Here is a 22,085-nt window from a genome sequence, read left to right as displayed (position 1 = left end):
GGCCTGTTTCCCAGTTGTGTTAGGGCCAGACTCACCCACAGACCCTCGAGACAACACTCTGGGTCACCTGCATCTGCTAGGCCCCGGGAGAAGGGGTCCCACCCTCTTGTCGCCTGCATCTGCTGAGCCCCGGGAGAAGGGGTCCCAAGCACCATTTCCACAAGGACCACACCTCCAGCCAGTCTGTTAAAATGAAACATCTTATAACAGCAGGCCCACTGGCTTATAAACAAAATTACTAGCTCCTCTAAGACTGTAAAATGAAAACCCTGAAACTCAGAAAAATACATGCAACATGCACAACATTAATAACTAAAAAGAGCTCACAGATAAATACATCAAGACTCCAACGGAGAAGACAGTAGTTTACAAAAGAGAAAAGGCAGAGGCCAATACACATTAAGCAACACTGATCAAGTTCACTAGCAATCAAAGAAATACGAATTGAAGTAAAATAACTACTTTTTGCCTTTTAAATTAGCAAAGATTAAAAAGAATAACAGTGCTGACAAAGGTGTGATCAAATGGGTACTCTGACACACTTGGAGCAGCAGAAATGGATAGAACTATTCTAATGGGCAATGTAGAAACATCAACTGGAAATCACACAGCTACACATACCCACCAAACCAGCAAGTCTCTTAGGAACTTATTCTAAAGAAACACATGGACAAGTACCCAAGTCACGTATCTTAAAAGATCACTGTTTAGATTAAAGGGGAAAAAAAAAATACCTGGAAGTAAATGTAAAGGTTCAACAACCAGGAGCCAGGGAAAATCAACAATAAAATACTATACACACAGACATTAAACATGACAAAGTAGAAATACATTTTTTTGGCAATGGGAAGCTATCCATGCTATAATATTTAGTGGGGGAAAACATGTTCCAAAGCAAACTTAACAGATACACTTATGCACTATATATTATACAAACCTGGAAGCACATAAATCAAAATATTAAGCTTATTTTCTTTTTGTTTACTTGTATTTTTTAATTTTTCTTCAAAGTGCATACATTAATAGTAATTTTTTAAGGTATAAAAAATTGGAGAAAATCTAACATTGTGAGGGGATGGAAAAACCAAGCTAAAGACCAAGACTCTGCTAGCTGTCATAGTCTTTCTGTATAACAGCAGCAGCAGGCAGCTTATTTCTTAAATTTGTATACAAGGGCCTAAAGGTCAATCCATGCATGAGTCAACAGACCCAAAGAACAGCAGCAATCAATCATCACAAACAAATACCCCAATCTCTCCTTCTCACCGTCCTTAAGAGGGCTTCCTTAGGACTGTCTTAGAGGTACAATCATCTTAATAATGAAGTCCTCTGAGCATTTCAGCATGGGGCTAGACCCCACTTATCCAGAAGTGTACTCTGTGGCAAACACAGCACTGAACAAACTACAACAGATGCACACAGTACTTAAGAACTTTCACAGCAGAGTCACATCAGTTTTGTTTGCTCTTCAGGCATGGCAAGTAGTAGCAGTCCCACTTACAAAAGGAGAATAAAGCTCAGAGATAAGGAACGTGCCCAGATCACACAGCCAGTGATAAGCAAATCTGGGATTCTGAAGCCAGATCTTTCTGAATTTAAAGTGTGCGATGTTCTTTCCATTCCACCACGTTTGCCTCTTAAATAGCAAAGCCAAATGCTTGAAATCAAGATTAGCAAGTAAGCCTGGGAGATGGAGCTATCTTTTCTTAGCTCCCCACCCCAAAAAAGCATGCTTTCAAACTTGCTTTTTCTTTAGATTTCAGCTCGATTACCACACACATCTGGATATAGTTAATTTGTGTTGTTTTGCTTGGAAATTCAAATGAGATTGGAATTTAGTTAAATATTTTAAATGATTAAACATATGCCATTCACTGTTTAGCAATGCCACTCAAGTATCTGTTATAACAGCATTTATTTTAAAATAGTCTCATTCAAAAAAAAAAAAACTGAAATTAGTCTCCATTTTCTAAAACCTCTGAAAGTGTTTCGATCTTAGCTTAGCAGGATTAGTAATTCACTTTGAAACTAACTTTTTCTGAGAGAACAATCCAATTCAGGATGAAATCTGAAATTTTACAATCTAGATATTGCTTTTACTTGTTCTACACATTTAAAAATGTGTTATTTTTCTATGTCAGAGTTCACTAAAATACTCAACAAACTTAGCAATTCTATAATCTATGTTATTAGATATGCTAAAGAAACAGTAAGACTGAAATAATTTCCTAAAACCTGCTGCTTCTAAGTCAAAAGCTAGGAAGGACCTGAAAGGTAGAAATTTGCTTTTTCTAATAAGATGCTCACTAACTCTCAAACTGGGGAAGGGGAAAATATTTATTGAGGGTCTTAGGTCCTGGACCCTGAACTCAAGTACTGGGAGTATTTGCCCCTTTTACAGACAAGGAAATTGAGACTCAACTGGTTCCAAATAGTTTGCCCATGGCAAGAGTCGACGGGAAGCGGGGCCAAGCTTTAAACCTAAGTCCTGTTCTGAAGCATGGGTTATCAAGCTCATGCACCCTTCAGAAGGGCAACTTCCCACTCTTTCTTCAAACAACCCATTCCCAGGTGCCCACACAGCAGCGGCAGGCTCTGGGAACACCAAGAGGCACAAGAGGTGGCCCAGCCCTGGTGCTCCCTAGCTGTGTACATCACTCTGAGCTCTGCAAAGCTGCCAAAGTTGCTCCAGGAGGCACAAGCAACTGCATTAAGCACAACGTGAATGCTGCGACCGGAAACCATGGGGCACAGCAGCCCTACCGAACTAGGTTCCTTCCCTGAACAAGGGGCACAAGACAGGAGGCGCCTTCCTCAAAGAGTGGCTCTGAGGGTTGCACAAGATGGCGCGTGTAAAGCAAAATGCTGGGGACACTAAAAGCTCAAGAAAAGCTGGCTGATGAAATTCCTCTCCGACAAGATCCTGGCCCCCCAGGCAGCTATTTTATACAATCACTCTCAGCGAGTCCCAGGGTTGGCAGCTTTCATGGAAACAGAGGTCTTCAGAATTTCTTTCTCAAAGTCATGAAGTCATGAGAGGCAGCAGGAAATGGATTTCTACCACTTTTCCCCAAATCAATTTAACCAGATCTTCTCAGGAAAAAAAGCTGCTCCTTCTGCTAAAGAGCGGTCCATTTTAAGCAGCCAAGGACCTGTTTGCCACCGTGGCCTGCCAAGGTGTAAGATGTATGCGGTGATAAGAGTCACACACAGAACTTTCTAATCTATCAGTGTCAGCTCTCCCTGACAGAACGCTTACTCACACTTGCTCATTGTTAGTCAACTGGCCACTCATTCTGGGTAAAATTTGGTGCTTTCCACATACCCACAGACTGGGATCATTTTTCACTCCATTCCTGCCTCCAAGGCCTCGTCTCCTGGTACTGGTGCTTGCTCTGGAGGCCGACAATGCCAATGTGTGCAGAGCTGATTGATGAATATAAAACAAGCTGGGCACCGGGGGACCACGTCCAGCCACTAGAGAGCAGTGGAGCACCTCTCACTGCTCGGTAGAGCACACGCCGGCTTTAAATGGTTTAATTGTATGCATGCATTTCATTATAAGTCTTGGCCAAAAGCTCCTGGCGAGGCAAGCCAAGCAATCAGACAATCTTGCATCGCTTGCTGAAATCCAGATTTGTCCTTTGTCAGCATAAACAATTTAATTTGATGTTTTCACTCCTGAGTAAGCACTGAGTATTACATTTAAACCCCTCATGAGGGGGAAGAATGCTTCCTTTTCATCAGTAAATGTACCTTAATGTCAAAGTCTACCTTTTATTCCCAGTGAATTGAAAAAAAAGTATTCCATTTAATATGCTAAAAATATTTGTAAGGCATTCAACAATTTCACTCAAAAACTAATTCCTCAAAAAATGGAGTTCCTTTTCTAAATGTAATGTAGTCAAAGAGGAGTTAAATTTCACCCTAATAATTTAAAACACCACTTGAAGGGAACAGGGATTTTTCTTATAATTGCAACTGCAACATCTCATTGAACTGACAGGTTATAAACACTTATTCTTCAGAAAAGACTAACAATCAGGGCATCAGGGCCTAAAATGTGAAAAGTTTTATTTCATTAATGCATTTTAATGAAATGTCACAAGATATGGAGCGAGAACATTTTTTCCCTAAAACACAGGTGTCACCTACCCTTTCACAGGACAAAATGGAGGATGAAAATTACCCAAAAATGCGCCCATCTTAATCAGTCCCCTGCACCATGAGGCCCCACTGGGAAACCAAAGCTGAGTGCAAGGCATACACTCTGCCTCCTGCCGTAGGAGTGCAGGGCAGAGGGAGCTGGCAAGTCTCTTAAAGGCACCCTTTACTCAGCTCCATATTTCAAAGTAACTTCCCAAATTTCAGGGCATTCCACTTTAACTGATGGACTAGACGGTATTATTTTCATTGTATGGATGGAAGAAGCTAAAATTCACAGAAAGGAAGGAGGCTACCCAAAGTCATGCAGCCAGAAATGGCAGCACGGGTACATGAACCCAGATCTGGTTAACAGCAAATCCCTCGTTCTATGAACTACACAGTGAAAAGCCTTCTGATGCCTAAGATGACTTTCCACGTAGTCTGACCAATGAGGAAGTAAAAGGCATCAAGCACTAGGTCATAAGCATATAAAGGCATTTTCCTTTAGCAGGGGCACTCTGGTCTAATTCTGAAACAAGAGCAGATAAAGATGAGCTAGTTAACCTCACTCTCTCTCGGTGGGGTTTAAAGCAAAGAACTTTAAACTGTTAGCATTTCCTTTAACTGTTCTGAAAAGTGCTCTGGCAAGGGCTTTACTTGGTTGTAGGCTAAGGACAATTCAAATCAGGAGACTTTGTGGTAAAATGTCAGAGCAGGGAAAAAAGGAGGAAGAGCACCCATACATTAATTCAATATCCCACCATTTTGTCTATAAAAGGCGTTTAATATTTTTTTACACAGAATCAAGAACAAAATCCAATCTAATTAGAATAGATTAAGAACTGGCAAGGGCTGACTATATTACATTCCCTGTAACAATATGATGAATTTTAGAAGTAAATATTTTCTCATTTCCTGATATCATGGCACCATCTATTGGCTTAGTACCACCTTTGCAGCAACCAGGAAACAAGATGCATTCATTCAACTTTCACGGGCTTTTGGTTCCCAGTTGTTTTATTCTTGGCACTCCATTGCAACATAATTTTAAGATATAAAATCCATTCACTGCACATTTTAAATCTTCTAAAATGCATCTTATATTAAAGCAGGAAGTGCCAGAGAAATCTTGACACAGAGAGCTACACACAGAAACATGTATTGGCACTAAAACATGCTACATACAAAAGACTTATGTTTGGTATCTCACTTCATGCTCACACATGAAGTAAGCATTACAGAAGAAATCAATGTTCATAGTCAAACAGCTAAATGAATGTTGGACTTAAGACCTGAACCCAGGCTAAGGACAGTGGCTCACGCCTATAATCCCAGCACTCTGGGAGGCCAAGGCAGGAGGATCACTTGAGACCAGAAGTTCCAGACCAGCCTGAAAAACACAGTGAGACCCAGTCTCTACCAAAAAAAATAAAGAAAAAAAAAAAAAAAATTCAGTGGTGGTACGCCCAAAGTCCCAACTACTTGGGAGGCTGAGGTGGGAGGGCCACTTGAGCTCAGGAGTTTGAGGGTACAGTGAGCTATAATCACACCACTGCACTTCAGCCTGGAGACAGAGCAAGACCCTGCCCCTAAAAAATAAAAACAAATAATTAAGTTAATATCTTTAAAAAATATCTGAACCTTATTTGACTTCAAAAACCAGTTTTCACTCAGCCACACTGCCTCAAAAAATCGCCAAAAGCAACATATCCACATAAAAAGCAGTGATTTACAGAGCATGTGCACATAAAACGTGACCTTTCAGCATCCCAATAACCCTGGGACTTTCCCAAGTCAAAAAAAGTAGCTTCATTTTAGAAATAGGGGTTATGAAGTTGCAGAGGTTAGGTGACTAGGCTCTGGTCAAGCAGAGCTAGGACCAAAGCAAGGGCTTCCACCTCTTTTTCTAGAATCCTAAGTGCTACTTCATTCAGGAGTTTAGAGAAAAGCCTGCTCCAGGCAGTCACTGGCTGTGTGGACAAAGCTCCTGCTGGAATAGCGTCTCCTAGACCTAAGCACAGAGGCAATCCAGTTCCGATGGAGACACATGATTCTAAAGCCTCTTATACACAGTCAACCACATGGCTGACCCCAGAGCAGGCAGAAGAATTTCCAGCAACACACGGCTGTGAAGTTCATATATATGCCCTCTGAGGTTTTTATGAAGTAAACATGCTGCTAAATTTGCATCCAATTTAAGAATTGAAAACGAATACAGAAGAAACATTTGCCATCTTAAAGTGCACTAATTTGATCCAGTGCAGGATAACTTTCAAAATCAAGTCATGTGGAGATATCAAAGGATCTATACAAAGATTGTACTTGAGTATAAAAATACAGAAAAGGTTGTGCTTTAGTATAGAAATACAGAAAAGCTTGTACTTTAGTGTAAAAATACAGAAAAGGATGTACTTTAGCGTAACAATGGCAAATCTTAACTCCCTATCCATGTTCCTAAGTTCTCACTTAATTGTAAGATTCTTCTGCCCACAAGGTGAGACATCCAGCATGCTTACTACTCTGTCCCACATCTTCCTCACTGCTTGGGGGCCCTGTAAACTGGGACTTAGTAGGTGCATTCCAGTAATTAGGAAACTGTATAACCAGTTTATCTGGAGAATTTTACCTGGATGGCCCTGGCAGTGACCCCAAGTCTTCCCTAATGGTGCATACCAATGTTTATTCCTTAAGTTAGCATTCCTAAATTGTCCAAGGACCTCATTTTCAGGAATGTCATGCTTGAAATTTTATTCATGTTAATTCTCTATGTGGATAAGCAGGCAAAAACAAAAATTTTATATACCTTGCCAATGCTGCTACAAGGAACACTGCCAAGCTAATAGCAAAAGATGGTCCCCAAGCTTCTTCTGACACTACTTCAGCTTGCCTAATAAAGAAAAGCTGGCAAGTTCAAAGAATAAGCTAATTAATCTGAGAATTAAAAGAACCCACATTATGTCTATAAAAACATAACTAAAATGCTTTCCCTTTCTTAATAAAGTCAAAAAATCTTGCCTAGCTTTTAACAATCAAATGAATCGATCACCAGTAGTCTCTTCCAAATTACTCTCTTAAAAAAGAAGTAAATGAAACAATAGGGATCCTTTCTCTTTTCAGAGAATAACCCACATGCCACGTACCAACAGGAAAAAGTCAGAGACTGAGGTTCCCATTCCCACTCACGTACTTCCTTACTTGTGGTACAAGTAACCTCTCTGAGCCTCAGTTTCCTCATCTTTAAGACAGGGATGATGGCACCCACCTCACAACGGTGCAAAGACTATATCAGTAAGGCATCCCACAACAGGTGTAGGTGCTGTAGCTGGATGAACGCTGCTCTCATTACGGTCAATGTGATGTTCACAAAGGTTTTAGGACAGAAGCTGTCCAGAGGCCACACCACAAACAGTCTGATATATTAGTCTCCCAAGTAAACTCTCAGGAAGGCCAGTCCTCAGACAGGAGGCTCCGGGACCCCACGTTCAATGCAGATCGAGCTGGGCAGCAAGTTAAAGATGCGCAAGACAAGACAGGTGTCTTCTATTCAGTGTAAATTAAGAGCAGCCTTCAGGCGCCTGGCTAGTCGCCAATACAGGCCCATGGGTAGACAAAATTTAGACACCCTTGTCTTCCGGTTAATTTATAGCTTCCAGCTCTTACTGTCAAATTGCTCAGAAAAAAAGAAAAAAAAAAGATTAATTACAAAGTTTTGCTTTTATTCTTCATAATAAAAAAACTCACAATCTAACTAAAACATGAGAATTCAGATGAAATATTCATTTTCTCACTTAAGCTACAATTACAGAAAGCCTTGATTCCACAGTGAATGCTAATGTTCCATGGAGGCACTTCATTTAGGAGGACCTTCTATTTTATCTGGAGTGTGAGGTTTGGTTTGTAGCTCACTCAAAATAATAAGCATGAATTAAAACAAAATCCAGCCAGGCACAGTGGCTCACGCCTATAATCCCAGCACTCTGGGAGGCTGAGGCGGGTGGATCACTTGAGGTCAGGAGTTCGAGACCAGCCTGGCCAACATGGTGAAACCCTGTCTCTACTAAAAATACAAAAATTAGCAGGGTGTGGCTAATTACAGGCACATGCCCATTATCCCAGCTACTTGGGAGGCAGAGGCAAGTCTGCTTGAACCCAGGAGGTAGAGGTTGCAGTGAGCCGAAATCGAGCCATTAAACCCCAGCCTGGGCAACAGAGTGAGTCTCCGTCTCAAAAAAAAAAAAAAAAAAAAAAAAAAACTCCGCCAAATTTTGGCAATTCTCAGTTCTCTCAATACCTAGCTCCTCACTCCCTCAAAAGGAAAGGGGAAAGAAGTGGGGGAGGGGAGGGGTGAAAGAAGTGTCGGGAAGCAAAAGAAAATAGAAGAGACAAAACCACAACAAAAATCAAACTTAGATTAGGAAGAAAGCTAGCCCTGCACAGCTACAACCATGGAACAATGGCTGAAAGAAACTAAGACAGCCACAGAGACAAAGCTCAGGCCAATACAAAACTGTGATCTTACATTCTCTGTAAAGTGCTCCTCTTCACAGTGGACTTGGATTGGAAAGAAACAAAAAGTGAAAATCACGCTGTCTTTGGGTCGTAAAATTGTGGGGTGATATATATACATATATAGAGAGAGTGAGTTTAATTTCCTTTGCTGCAATAAGGCTGTTTCAGTAAACACTGTTTTCAACATGCAGGACAGAGAACCCATGCAGAGAACAGTCAAAAATACAAAAACAAGTACCAGGAATTTGTATATTTTTAGTATTCAGAAGCAAGGCTTAATAGCTAAGTGAAATCACATCTGTAGGATGATAAAATCACAGCAGCTGTGTTGTACTGGGGCTTGCAGGAGATAGAAAAAAAGGGTTCAAATCCCAGCTTGGTCACTTATGGGGCTGAGTAACACTAGGTAAGTTGCTAAATCTAAGTTGCAGGTTTCTCGTCAGTAAAATAGCAATAGTAGCATCCCTTACACTGAATTTTAACTGAAAATAATGTGCCAGCACCCAGTACTCTGGCACTGAGACATTCCCATAAATATGCTTTAAATTTAAAATAATACTAAGCTTTAACCAAAAAAAAAAAAAAAAAAAAGTAAAAGGACATGTCACATTTACAACACTTTAAACTGGGACCACACAAATGGAACACAATCTAAACCAACTGCATTCCAGGGGTACTGTAAACTGCTAGTTCACAAATAATGAATAGCAGCTAAGGTTTCTGACACTAAGTTTCAGACATTCTTTAGCACAAACAAGCTGGAGAATCAGAAAATTAATTCACCATCAAATATTCACTGAGTTGCACAGGGCTCTGTGAGACCCTGAGAGTAAGGCACAGATGCTGTTCTCAGAGGTCTGGAATTGTGCAGGAGCAGGAGAGACAATGCCTAGGGGAAGCAAAGTGGGGCCAAGGCAGGAGTCCTGGGATCCTGCTTCACTCCTGGGAGGGACTTGTTAACTCTGCCAGGGGCAGCCAGGAGGGAATGGCTTCTGGGCTACTCCAGGCAGAAAATGCGCTTGTGAAAGGAGGCAGCAACGGGTGTTGGGCTCTGTTCAGAGGAGGACGAGGGGGCTGTTGCCACAGAAGCCCAGGGCACAAGGGAAGGAAGAACAGGAAATGAGATGAGAAAAACGGCCTAGAGCCCAACTGAAAAGGGAGGTGGCCCCAAATGAAGGAGTGACTGCAAGACTGCAGCCAAGAGCCAGCGAGGAGCTGGCACTGAGGAAGGCCAGGAGAGAATGATGACAGAAACCCAGAATGTGGCCCAGGGTGAGCTGCTGAGAGATCTCTGTAATGACAGTGGCCATCCCTACTGCCACCACCACTGGATTAGTCCTCATCCTCAACATTTCTGGCCAGGATGCAAGCTCCCTCCCCGCCCCAGGCCTCTCACGCCAATGCTCCCCACAGCTGTCAGCTGCTCCTTCTAACAAGCGAACCTAATCCTCTCATTCCCTGGCTTTCGAGCAGGAAACCTCCAGGACAAAATCAAAACAGCTCCACCTGCGCCTGCAGCATCTGGACCCCCGGGGCCTGCTTTCCAGCCTTGCCTCCACTCCACAGTAGGCAACATCCATCCCTCTTCCACCCTCTCCATCTTTGTTTCTGCTGCACCCACTGCATGGGTCCCTTGCCCCGCCTCTACTCACTGCTCCTGCCATCCCCATGCAGCACACTCTGGCCTTTCAGTGCTTAACCACACGGAGCCCTTGTGCACTACAGGCCTGAGTCTATCCCTCGGGGTAAGGGGTGCATAGCACATTCCTACTCATCCCTCAGGCGTTTAAGTGTTCCTTCTTCCCACTTTCACCCATCAGACTGGCAAAAACACTCAGCATCCGTGAGGTGGTGGGAGACAAGCGTCCTTGTATTCTCTAGTGGGAGTATAAACTCGTGTCAGCTTTTTGGACAGCAATTTGGCAATAGCTCTCAAAAGGTAAAATGCACCGTCCCTTTTCTGGGCTGCCCAGCAGCTGTATTTCCTGCCTCTGTCCGGAGAATTCCACTGCCATCTGAGCTTCACCAATCACAAGCACCCACCTTCCCCATGAGGAACTCTCTGGTGGTGGAAGGGATGGGAGGAAGGCTCAGTTCTGCAGCAGCCAGGGTCCGGCACCGGCTGTGCCCGCGGCATAGACTGAGACACTGTTCTTGGCCCCAAACCCAGTTCTTGCCCTTCCAACTACGTTGTGAGTCACCTGCTATACTTTTCTCAAAAATCCCTCTCTTCCTTAAATCATCCAGTGACTCAACTGCTTACAACAGAGAATTCTGGTCAAAACGTGTACACCTTAATTCAGAAATTCCACTGCTAAGAATGTATCTAAATGAAGTATGTATTTATATAAGTAGAACAAGACACATTTGTTACCAAAATATGAAAAACAAGATATTAATTAGAAGAATGGGTCAGCAAGCATGGTATAGCCACATAATGCGATTCTGTACAGCTTGCTATTACAGAAATTCTATAGGCCCACATAAGCTGATGCAAACACTTCATCAAAACAAGTTAATAGTAAGGGAAGAATATTATGTATAGCATGTGCTCATTTGTGTGTGTGTTTTTTTACAGGGGTAACTACCTGACAGAGAAGGAGATACGTGAAACTATATCATAACACATTTTCTGGAAAAAATACAAACAATTCTTAAGAGTGGTTACTCTGGAGGGATGTGAAGGAGACTTTTCTTATACTTCTTTGTCCCACTTCAATGTTCTGTCATGTTCATAAATCACGTTCATTAGAAAATGCTTGAATGTCACTTGCTCAGAAAGGACTTCCCAAACACCCACTAGCCACACACTCCTTCCTAGTATCCTCACTAATGAAAGTTCTTTTCCTCTGGGGCACTTACCACAATGCATTCTTCTAGCTTCATGTGAATTCACCTGTCTAATGCCTGTCTCCAGCACAAGACTATAGGCTCTGAGGCAGGTGATGTGTTGACCACTAATCTTCCCAGCTCCTAGCAAAGTGCTTGGCACTAACGATGCTAAATACACATCTGACAAACGAATGAAAAGATCCAATCCTCCTTTTAAGACTCGGCTCAAGTGAAGTTCTTCCTGAATTCCCCCAGTTTGGAAGTGACCCTTTCTCCCTTGGGTCCCCTCCTGCCCTTGTCAGTGTGTACATCTGTCTCCCCCATTAGACTGGGTATCTGAGGACAAAGACCCTGATATTCACTTCTATCTGTGCTGCCTGCTACAGTTCCTTTACACAGAAGGCACTCACTAAAGAGCTGATAAGGCCGGGCGTGGTGGCTCACACCTGTAATTCCAGCACTTTGGGAGACAGACGCGGGCAGATCATGAGGTGAAGAGTTTGAGATCAGCCTGGCCAACACAGTGAAACCCCCCTGTACTACAAATAAAAAAATTAGCTGGGCATGGTAGCATGCGCCTGCAGTCCCAGCTACTCGGGAGGCTGAGGCAGGAAAATCGCTTGAACCTGGGAGGTGGAGGTTGCAGCAAGCCTACAGTCCCAGCTACTGGGGAGGCTGAGGCAGGAGAATCACCTGAATCCGGGAGGTGGAGGTTGAAGCAAGCAGAGATTGCACCACTGCACACCAGACCGGGTGACAGTGCGAGACTCAGCCTCAAAAAAAAACAAAAAGGTGATAAATGAGTGGAGGAACAAACAAGACCTCAAAGTAACAATTTACTTGGGTATTAAAATCACATGTTACTGATGTCTCATTCTCCTTAGTCTGGTATTTTAGGGCAGCAAAACCAGTCTGTGTGGAGTCAGTGGTTTCTAAATAGAATTCTCCTATAAACTCAGAGCTGTGGATCCATCACCGGGAACTCAAACGAGACTTGGACAGACAGGAGGTCACTGTTGGCCAGGAAAAAGCACAAAGTGGGGTGGCAGAAGTGAAATGGGCAGACACAAAGCTGTTTACCTACTCACTTTCAACAACTTTTCCTAATTCAGCTTTATGCTCATGACACAAATTACCACAGTTCACAGGCAAGAGAAACCAATTTTCCCATTTTACAAATGAAGCTGCTTTGTATCAATGTCAAACTTCTTAAATTTGATGACTTTATCAAGGTGCTAGAAGAAAACATCTTGAAGGATTCAGAGGTGAAGGGTTGTGGTGCCTGCTATTTACCCTCAAATGGTTCCCCACGCACACGAAACAATGATAGTAGTAACAATGTGTGTGAGAGGCAGAACTAATGTGGCAAAATGCTAACAACTGACACATCTGAGCAAAGGACAGATCAGTGTTTGTTGAACATTACTGTTACTTTTCTGCAGTCTGAAATTTAAGTAAAAAAGAGAAGAAATAAAACTACTTAATAGAAAAGGTTATTCCACCTTTACCACCATTTAAAGGTATCAGATGGGGAGAAATAAAAGCAATACTTTGATGGAGATACCAAATACATTTGAATAAAGCAATTCAGAAAAATTCTAAAATTACCATAAGTATCGTCATTTTAGAATAATTGCAAAGATTCATCCATATGGTATCTGGGGGTAAATCATTCTCCCCAACAAACAGTGAACATCTGTTATATAAAAACCTAGTAAGAGGCTAGATAATAACACAATGGCATAGCAAAGTCTCAAACTGGCAATTTCCAAACTACTCAAGGCAGCAGTTTTCCTAGATGTGGAGCCAAGACACCAAGACGGAAAATGTAAGAGGTAAACGACAGCTGGAAAAACACCAGCTACACAATACACACAACCTGTTCGAAGCTCTGGACCTATGCAATTTGACCCAGAAGCAATAACATAAATGCTAGAACTTGAAAATCCCAATTCTTCCAAATATAATTTTATCACTATTTTTTGCAGTCATTAAAAAAAAAATTATCAGCCGCCTATAATCTCAGCACTTTGGGAGGCCGGAGCAGGCAGATCACCTGAGCCCAGGAGTTCGAGACCAACCTGGGGAACATGGCGAAATCCCATCTCTACAAAAAACACAAAAATTAGACGGGTGTGGCGGAACGTGGCTGTAGTCACAGCTACTCAGGAGGCTGCGATGGGTGGATCACCTGAGCCCGGGGAAGTTGAGGTGGCAGTGAGCTGTGATTGCACCACTGTACTCCAGCCTGTGCAGCAGAGTGAGAAACTGTCAAAAGAATAAAATCTCCTAATCTAGCAGCTAGACCTAAAGCATAAATGCAAAACGCTGGTTAGCAAATGAGGAAGAGAGGGGGGGAAAAAAAATAACTACTATTTACAGACCAGGCATTGGAGCACATGCTTTATGTATATTATTTCCAACCATCAAAACTTGGTGTGGTAGGTATTGCTGATACCACTTCACAGGTGAGGAAATCGAGGTTCAGACAGAAATCAAATACCCTAATCCCTCAGAGATTAAGTAGTAAAGAAGGACCGCGATCACTCCTGTAGGTCAAAATGTACCCGACAAGTTTCAATGTAAGGCTTCTACTCTAGAATTCTACTCAAATCTCATCTTCTTCATAAGACCTGTCCTTTTTTTTTTTTTTTTTAAAAAAAAAAAAAAAAAAAACAGACAAGGTCTCACTCTGTTGCCCAGGATGCAGTACAATGACTTGATCACAGCTCACTGCAACCTCAAACTCCCGGGCTCACGCAATCCTTCTGCCTCAGCCTCCCGAGCAACTGGGACTATAGGCACACACCACCACACCCAGCTTTTATATATATATATACATATATTTTTTTGGTACAGACTGGATCTTGCAATGTTTGCCTAGGCTGGTCTTAAACTCCTGGCCTCAAGCAATCCTCCCACCTCAGGCTCCTAAAGCACTGGATTACAGGTATGAGCCACAATGCCTGGCACTGCTCTTTCTATTTAACACTGCCATCTGCCTCCACCCCAGCCCCTGCCCACAACTCCCAAGTCCTCTTATCATGTGTGAATTTAATTTTTTAAGATCATTGCAAATTCATATGCAGATGTAAAAAATAGAGCATTTCCATAAGAACTTGACTCAGTTTCTCTCAAAGATAGTATCTTAACTATAGTACAATACCATCCGTATTACCTTTTTTCTTAATATCACTTTCTAATACAGGCTGAGTAGCCCTTATCCAAAATGCTAGGGACCAGAAGTGTTTCAGATTTCAGGTTTTAGAATATCTACATTATACTCACCCAATTCAGCATCCCTAATCCAAAAATCCAGAATCAAAAATGCTCCAACGAGGCTGGGCAGAGTGGCTCATGCCTATAATCCATTCAAGCATTTTGGAAGACCGAGGCAGGCAGATTACTTGAGGTCAGGAGTTTGAGACCAGCCTGTCCAACATGATGAAACCTCATCTCTACTAAAACTACAAAAAATTAGCCGGGCATGGTGGCACACGCCTATCATCCCAGCTACTTGGGACGCTGAGGCAGAACAATCACTTGAACCTGGGAAGCAGAGGTTGCAGTTAGCCGAGATCACGCCACTGCACTCCAGCCTGGGCAACAGAGCAAAAATCCATCTCGAAAAAGAAAAAATAATAAAAATTAAAATGTTCCAATGAGTATCATGTTGGCACTCAAAAACTTTAGGATTTTGGAGCATTTCAGATTTCAGACTATAAAAAATATATTCATAATACACAGGTTGCATAACCTGTGTATATTTATACATAAATATATTTATAATACCTGTGTATTATACTTCTCACAGTTGTTTATTATCTATTTACCCTCACTAAAATATAAACTCCTCGAGGGCAGGAATCACTATTACAATTGTGTTCACTGCTATATACCAAGCACCTAGAACAGGGCCTAATCTGTAGTAGGAACTCAGTAAATATTTGCTGAATGAATCAAAGCACTGTACTGCACCTCCTCTTCTAAGAGAAAACAGACCAGCTCTTCAAGAGACCATCTTAGTAAGTAAGAGTACTCTGAAACATCAGGGAAACGTTACACTCACCCATGGTGACATAAGGCAACTTATCAGTTGATCCGTGAGGATAGATGCTGTACAGGTGAGGTCCAGTAACATCTACTCCTCCTAAAACTAGGGCTGCACCAATGTAACCTTGATACCTGGTGATGAGAGTATGCATAAGAAAAAAAACATGAGTCCACAGAGCATCACTGTAACTTAGCCAAAAGTTGCATGAGAAGTCAGACAACAAAAACAAAAAGCTTTCTTTAAGACTGTTTCATTAAGGGGTTATTGTTTGGATGGTAACAAAAAAGGGAAGGGAACATTAGATGAACCATCTACTATCAGCCAGTATAAATTATGTGAGGCACTCCAAACACCTCATTTCAGCTCAGCCTCACAGCCCCCATTACTATTATTATTTTTGAGACAGGGTCTCACTCTGTCACCCAGGCTGGAGTACAGTGGTATTATCATGGCTTACTGTAGCCTCAACCTCCCCAGCTCAAGCAATCCTCCCACCTCAGCCTCCTGAGTAGCTGGGACTACACCTGGCTAATTTTTGTATTTTTTTGTAGAGATGGGGCCTTGCCATATTGCCCAGGCTGGTCTCAAACTCCTAGACTCAAGCAGTCCTCCCACCTCGGCCTCCCAAAATGCTGGGATTACAGGTGTGAGCCACCACACCCAGCCCACAGTACCCTTTAAAAGACAGCATTATCATTCCCATTTTAGAGAAAAGAAAACCAACCCAGAGACATTAAGAACTTGCCCGGTCTCAAAATCAAATTGGGTTGACTCCAAAGATTATCAGCACTTTTCCCATCACACCTCTCTGGGATCAGCACATACTCCACCTCCAAAGTTAACAATGAGGTGCTAAGCTCAGCTGTTCCACTATTCAAATTATCAACCTAGCCACAAAGGTGAGGCATGGTGGCTCACACCTATAACCCCAGCATTTTAGGAGGCCAAGGTGGGCAGATCACTCGAGTCCAGGAGTTCAAGACCAGCCTGTGCAATATGGCGAGACCCCGTCTCTACAAAAACTACAAAAAATTAGCAAGGCGTGGTGGCATGCACCTGTAGTCCCAGATACTCGGGAGGCTGAAGTGAGAGGATCCCTTGAGCCCAAGAGGCAGAGGTTGCAGTGAGCCATGTTCATGCCACTGCACTCCAGCCTGGGGGACAGAACAAGAGTTGTCTCAGAAAAAAAAAAAAAAAATCAACTTCACCACAGCCCAAACAGAAAAACAGCTCATGTTGAAACACCTTTGCCTTTGAATTAACCCACATTATAATCATATATATGAACGCATATCCAAAGAAAATATTTCATCATTCAGGAAAGTGAATATTAAAATAACTCCATGATAGCCTAAGAAACCACTGCTATTACACACAGGATAAACTTACACTTCTTCAGGAACATCACAGGAATACATTTTCCACCCACCCCATCTCCATTTAATTGTGCACATATTTGTTCCTTTGGACCCTTTTTTCCATTTCTATAGATTCCTCTCCCTGTATTTGGTACAGTTTTTTAACATTAGAATTGCTGTGCTAGATAAACATGCTGGATTTAAAGTTCTCCACCGTAAGCCCTCAGCTCTTTGGGAAGAAAAACAAAACCAACACATACTGAATTTGCCAAACAATGTAATCATTAAAACTGTTACAAATAAATTAACACAAGAACCAAAGTCATAACTTTGTCTGAGACATAGCCGCCCATCCAGAAGTGCACTAAGTAAACAGAACAGTGGTCCAATACTTGCCCTGTTCCTCGATTACCAAATTGTTATTTCAAAAAGAACCTTCCATTTATAAGTAAAAACTTCAAGAACTTCCTAGGAAAAGATTTTAGAAGTAGTCTAAAAAGAGAACAGAGCCCCAGACAAGGGAAGAAACTGGTTCAAGGCCACACGAGCTAGCAGCAGGGTGAGACTAGGGCCAAGGGCTCCAGGAAGAGAAGCCACAATCGCCCAGTCCCACCACCCTCAACTAGTTCAGTGCCTATTCTACTATGCCAACTGTCTACTGAACAGGGTATTTAAATAAAGTCAATAATAATCAGCTAGTTGCCTTCTAAGCTAAAATATAAACTGTTAGATGCCTTTAAAAGAATCAAGATGTTTTGGCAAATTATTGAAATCGTTAAAATTTCAGTAATTTACTGATCCAGAGATTCTAGCAGGACTCTATTCTAAGGATATAAACAGACAAATATACAGAAATGAATGCACAAGGATGCTTACAAACAGCATTGTTTATGATGATTAAAAAAGTGGAAACAGGCAGAGGGAGAAACGGCTAAACTGATCCGGCTGTACAACAGAACATCACACAATCATTAAAAATCATGCTAAGCTCAGTGCGGTGGCTCACGCCTGTAATCCCAAAACCTAGGGAGGTCATGGCAGGAGGATTACTTGAGGCCAGGAGTTTGAGACTAGCCTAGGTAACATAGTGAGACATCGTCTACAAAAAGTTTAAAAAAACAAACACAACAAAAACATCAGCCAAGCATGGTGACATGGGCCTTTAGTCCCAGCTACTCAGGAGGCTGAGGCGAGCAGATGACTTGAGCCTAGAATTTTAAGGCTCAAGTCATCTGCCATGCACTGCTTTTAAGTGAGCCATGATCACACCACTGCACTCCAGCCTGGGCAACAGAAAGAGACCCTATCTAAAATAAAATAAAATTTAACAATCATGCTGCATTTTCTCCTTTGCTACTGATGGTAGCACAACGTTTGTCAAGGGAGAGCTCTGACAACATCTCTCAAAATGTTAAATGTGCAAAACTAAATAAATGTGCATTTATTCTAGAATACAGTCTAAGGAATTAATCACACCAGAACCCAAAGGTTCTATGTTCCAAAGCGTTCACAGAATACCTAACAATAGCTTAAATACCTTAAAATGGGCAATTTCATTAATGTTCAAAAATTGGTTAAGTTGTAACACAGCCACAAAACGGATACTATGACACCACCAAAAATTATGATACTGATTAATAGTTCTTAGGCTTCTATGGGTCACAGAGCCCTCTTAAAAACTGATTACAATTGTGGAAACTTTCCCCCATAAGAGTACACACAAACATTTTTTTCTGATTTCAGGAGAGTTACAAGTATTCAGAACTTCTCTATTTTCTCTAAGAGAAAAACTCATCTACTGACTGGAACAATATTTGTAACATACTATTATGTACATATGGGAAATTACAAACCAACACACAAACAGTTCATTCTTTTAAATGCATACATACAAGGATACACGTCTAGAACAAAAGGTATGAAAAAACAGATCTTCAAAAATTTACAGTGTATGTGTCTGAGTGGCAGAACATCAGGTGGCATTTACTTCCTTCTATCCAGGTTTCTAGCGTCTACATTTTTTACAATTACATTATTTTTATACTTTTAACAACAGTTATTTTCATTTTGAAATGCCCTAGTATAGAACCCATTCAAGACACACTGTTAGGTGAAAAGATCAGGCTATACTATAAAGAGTCAGTACAACTATAATCCCATTTTTTAATAAAATATTACTGAACATATTTTTAAAACCTTGAAGGGTGTGTAATAATCTCTTAGCACTAATTGCTTGTGGGTGGCAGGAATTCAGATAGTTTTTTATATTCTTTTTGTTTGTATCTTCCAGCTTTGTTTTGTTTTTGCCATGAACATGTAATAGTAATATAAAAGGAAGAGACGAAGGGAAGAACTTAGAAGACACAAGACTGGAATAATATACAGTAAACCAAGAGTGATGCTCCCTGAATGGCAAAATTTTCATTTTGTTCTTTGGGCTTTTCAGTATTTTCTAAATTTCCTACAACAAATGTACATGTTTATTAGAAAAAAGGTTACAATGTAAGAGCCTCTACATATTCAAGTAATAGTTTCCAGAACACAGAACAGCATTTCACTAATATTTCTATGAAACTCAACAAGGAGGCAGGCTCCATGCCCACAGAACAAGCATTACTTACATCGCCTACATCGAGCCAGCATAGGTGTAAGATAAAGGCAGTGCTTAAGTAAGGGAAAAGAGGTCACTTCCGTTTATCAAACCTTATTTTCTCGCTGACTCACATACATGGAAATGGGCAGTTCAGAAAAAAAAAAAAAAAAGTACAGCAGTACCAAGAACACCTTGTATTCCTTTCCAGACTGAATTTTATGGGGCTCTAACTATGCAGTAGGCTCTGTAGTATGCAAGGTCAGAGCCTAGCTTCTTTATTCCTGTCCTCCTCAAAAGTCAGACAGACAGAAACTATAATCCTCATTTTATTGAGAAAGAATCACCCAAATTTACACAACAGTCAGTGCTGTAGGTGGGAGGTGAACCAAAGTTCTAAAGTCAAATCCTAAACTCTTTCCTTAAACCACTCTCATTTTATGTAACTCACCAAAAATGTAAGAGGACATAAAAGACTGTAACTATTATGCTGGTTTATATTTTTAAATGTTCCTCTCAAAATTTGATAAAATTTAACGTTTACAAAGTATCTTAAACTAAAAAATGACAAAACACTGAAAAAAGAGACTAGGATTTTTTTTTTTTTTTTTTGAGACAGAGTCTCACACTTTCACCCAGGCGGGAGTACAGTGGTACTATCTTGACTCACTGCCAAGCTCCACCTCCCGGGTTCACGCCATTCTCCTGCCTCAGCCTCCCAAGCAGCCCAAGGACTACAGGCGCCTGCCACTACGCCCGGCTAATTTTTTGTATTTTTAGTAGAGACGGGGTTTCACCATGTTAGCCAGGATGGTCTCAATCTCCCGACCTCGTGATCCACCCGCCTCGACCTCCCAAAGTGCTGAGATTACAGGCATGAGCCACCATGCCCGGCCGAGACTTTAGAATTCTTAAAACATTCTAAAGTGATTAACAGAAACATGTGCTAGATTATTTTGCTAATTGTTTTAAATGACATTACAAGGAATCTTGAAACATTCTATTTGCGGCAATTTTAGAAGCTTGAAAATTGCCTTTATTACATAGACACATTGTGTAGAAAAAGTTTTCAAAAAAGCCTTACATATAATGTGCCAAGCAAGCCACCAGAGGGAGCTTTATATTTAAAATTAAAATCCACAAATCTCTTCAGAAATCTAATCAATAGGTGTGCTTTAACAAGTTCTACTCACTGTACTGGAAGAATTTGGTTGGCAATAATTCTCCTGGATTAGAACAATATGTACACAAACACAAAGCAGCAATTGGGTAGACTAGGCTTCCTATACATATGACTCTAGGCTTTGGTCTCATTTGTAAAATGGGAACTATACTACTGGCCTTGCTACAAGGCTACCCTCAACCTCATATACACTACTGAAAACCCACAGGCCATGCTAGACACACAGAGGAGGACCCGCAAATTCTCAGGAAGGCCAGGGCCCTGAAGGGAACAGTGAAGTGAGCCAGGCAGAGAATGTGACAGAGCACCCACTCCCACTTCTAAGGCAACATCCACCAATGAGTTCCCGAAGATTATGACCACGTGTTTCTGAATGTTTTCAAAAGACAGAAATCTAGACTTTTTTTTTTTTTTTTTTTTGAGACACAGTCTTGTTCTGTTACCCAAGCTAGAGTGCAGTGGCATGACCTTGGCTCACTGCAACCTCCACCTCCCAGGTTCAAGCGATTCTCCCGTCTCAGCCTCCCGAGTAGCTGGGATTACAGGCGAATGCCACCACGCCTGGTTAATTTTTGTACTTTTAGTAGAGACGTTTTACCATGTTGGCCAGGCTGGTCTCGAACTCCTTACCTCAGGTGATTCGCGAACCCTGGCATCCCAAAGTGCTGGGATTATAGGCATGTGCCACTATGCCAAGCCAAAATCTAGACTTTTAATTCAAATCTACCCATTTATAATTATTGGCCACTATTTAAAAAAAAAAAAAAAAAACAGCCGTATGATCCAAATAAATTTCTCTACAAGCTGGTGGCCTATAAGCCACCAGTTCAAAATCTTTACTATCTATCCATGCTCCCCTTTAATTCTCACAACAACCCTGCTAGGGGCAGGTATTATGATATCCATTTCACATAGAAGGAAAAAGGCAAAGAATATGTTAAAGGTAAGGCAGGTCCCTAAAGGAGAAGCCAGTATTCCACCCAAGACTAAATGCCCAGGGTACTTCTCCTATAATCACTTTGAAAACTCCCAAGACCCATACAAACATAAGGTAATGACGCAATTATTAAAGGAGAAAGAGAAACAAAACTACTAATATGAGCTGTGAGTCAGCAGAGAATGAAGGTCAGGTCATAGCTCCTATCTCAGAGTTAAAAGGATGAGATCGTGCGTAAAGCACTTTAACATAGGTCCTGAAACAGAGTAAGAGATAGATAAAGGTTGGTTAATATTAATATTATCATACCCACTGACAGCCAATTATAAATACCACTTTTCATTCATTGTTATTTTGCCCCTAAAGGGGGCAGGGGGGAAGGGGAGACACTCATTTGGCTTTGTGTTTATGGGGAGGAGAGAGTAGTTTCACAATACAAATTCATAGTTCCTCCAGCTATAACTCTCTTACTATGA

General features: G+C 41.5%; 1 protein-coding gene across 1 annotated transcript in view; it reads right to left on the bottom strand.

The window, feature by feature from the left end:
* PSMB7 (proteasome 20S subunit beta 7) overlaps nucleotides 1-22,085 on the bottom strand; it is a 62,609-nt gene that overhangs the window by 36,787 nt on the left and 3,737 nt on the right. The window contains exon 5 of the mRNA XM_045373799.3: nucleotides 15,557-15,672. Within this exon, the coding sequence (XP_045229734.1) occupies nucleotides 15,557-15,672 (116 nt within the window). The remainder of the gene's footprint in view (nucleotides 1-15,556; nucleotides 15,673-22,085) is intronic.

The sequence above is a fragment of the Macaca fascicularis genome, chromosome 15 (assembly GCF_037993035.2).
Source record: "Macaca fascicularis isolate 582-1 chromosome 15, T2T-MFA8v1.1".
Taxonomy (NCBI): Eukaryota; Metazoa; Chordata; class Mammalia; order Primates; family Cercopithecidae; genus Macaca; species Macaca fascicularis.
This window is presented reverse-complemented; position numbering and strand designations above follow the sequence as displayed.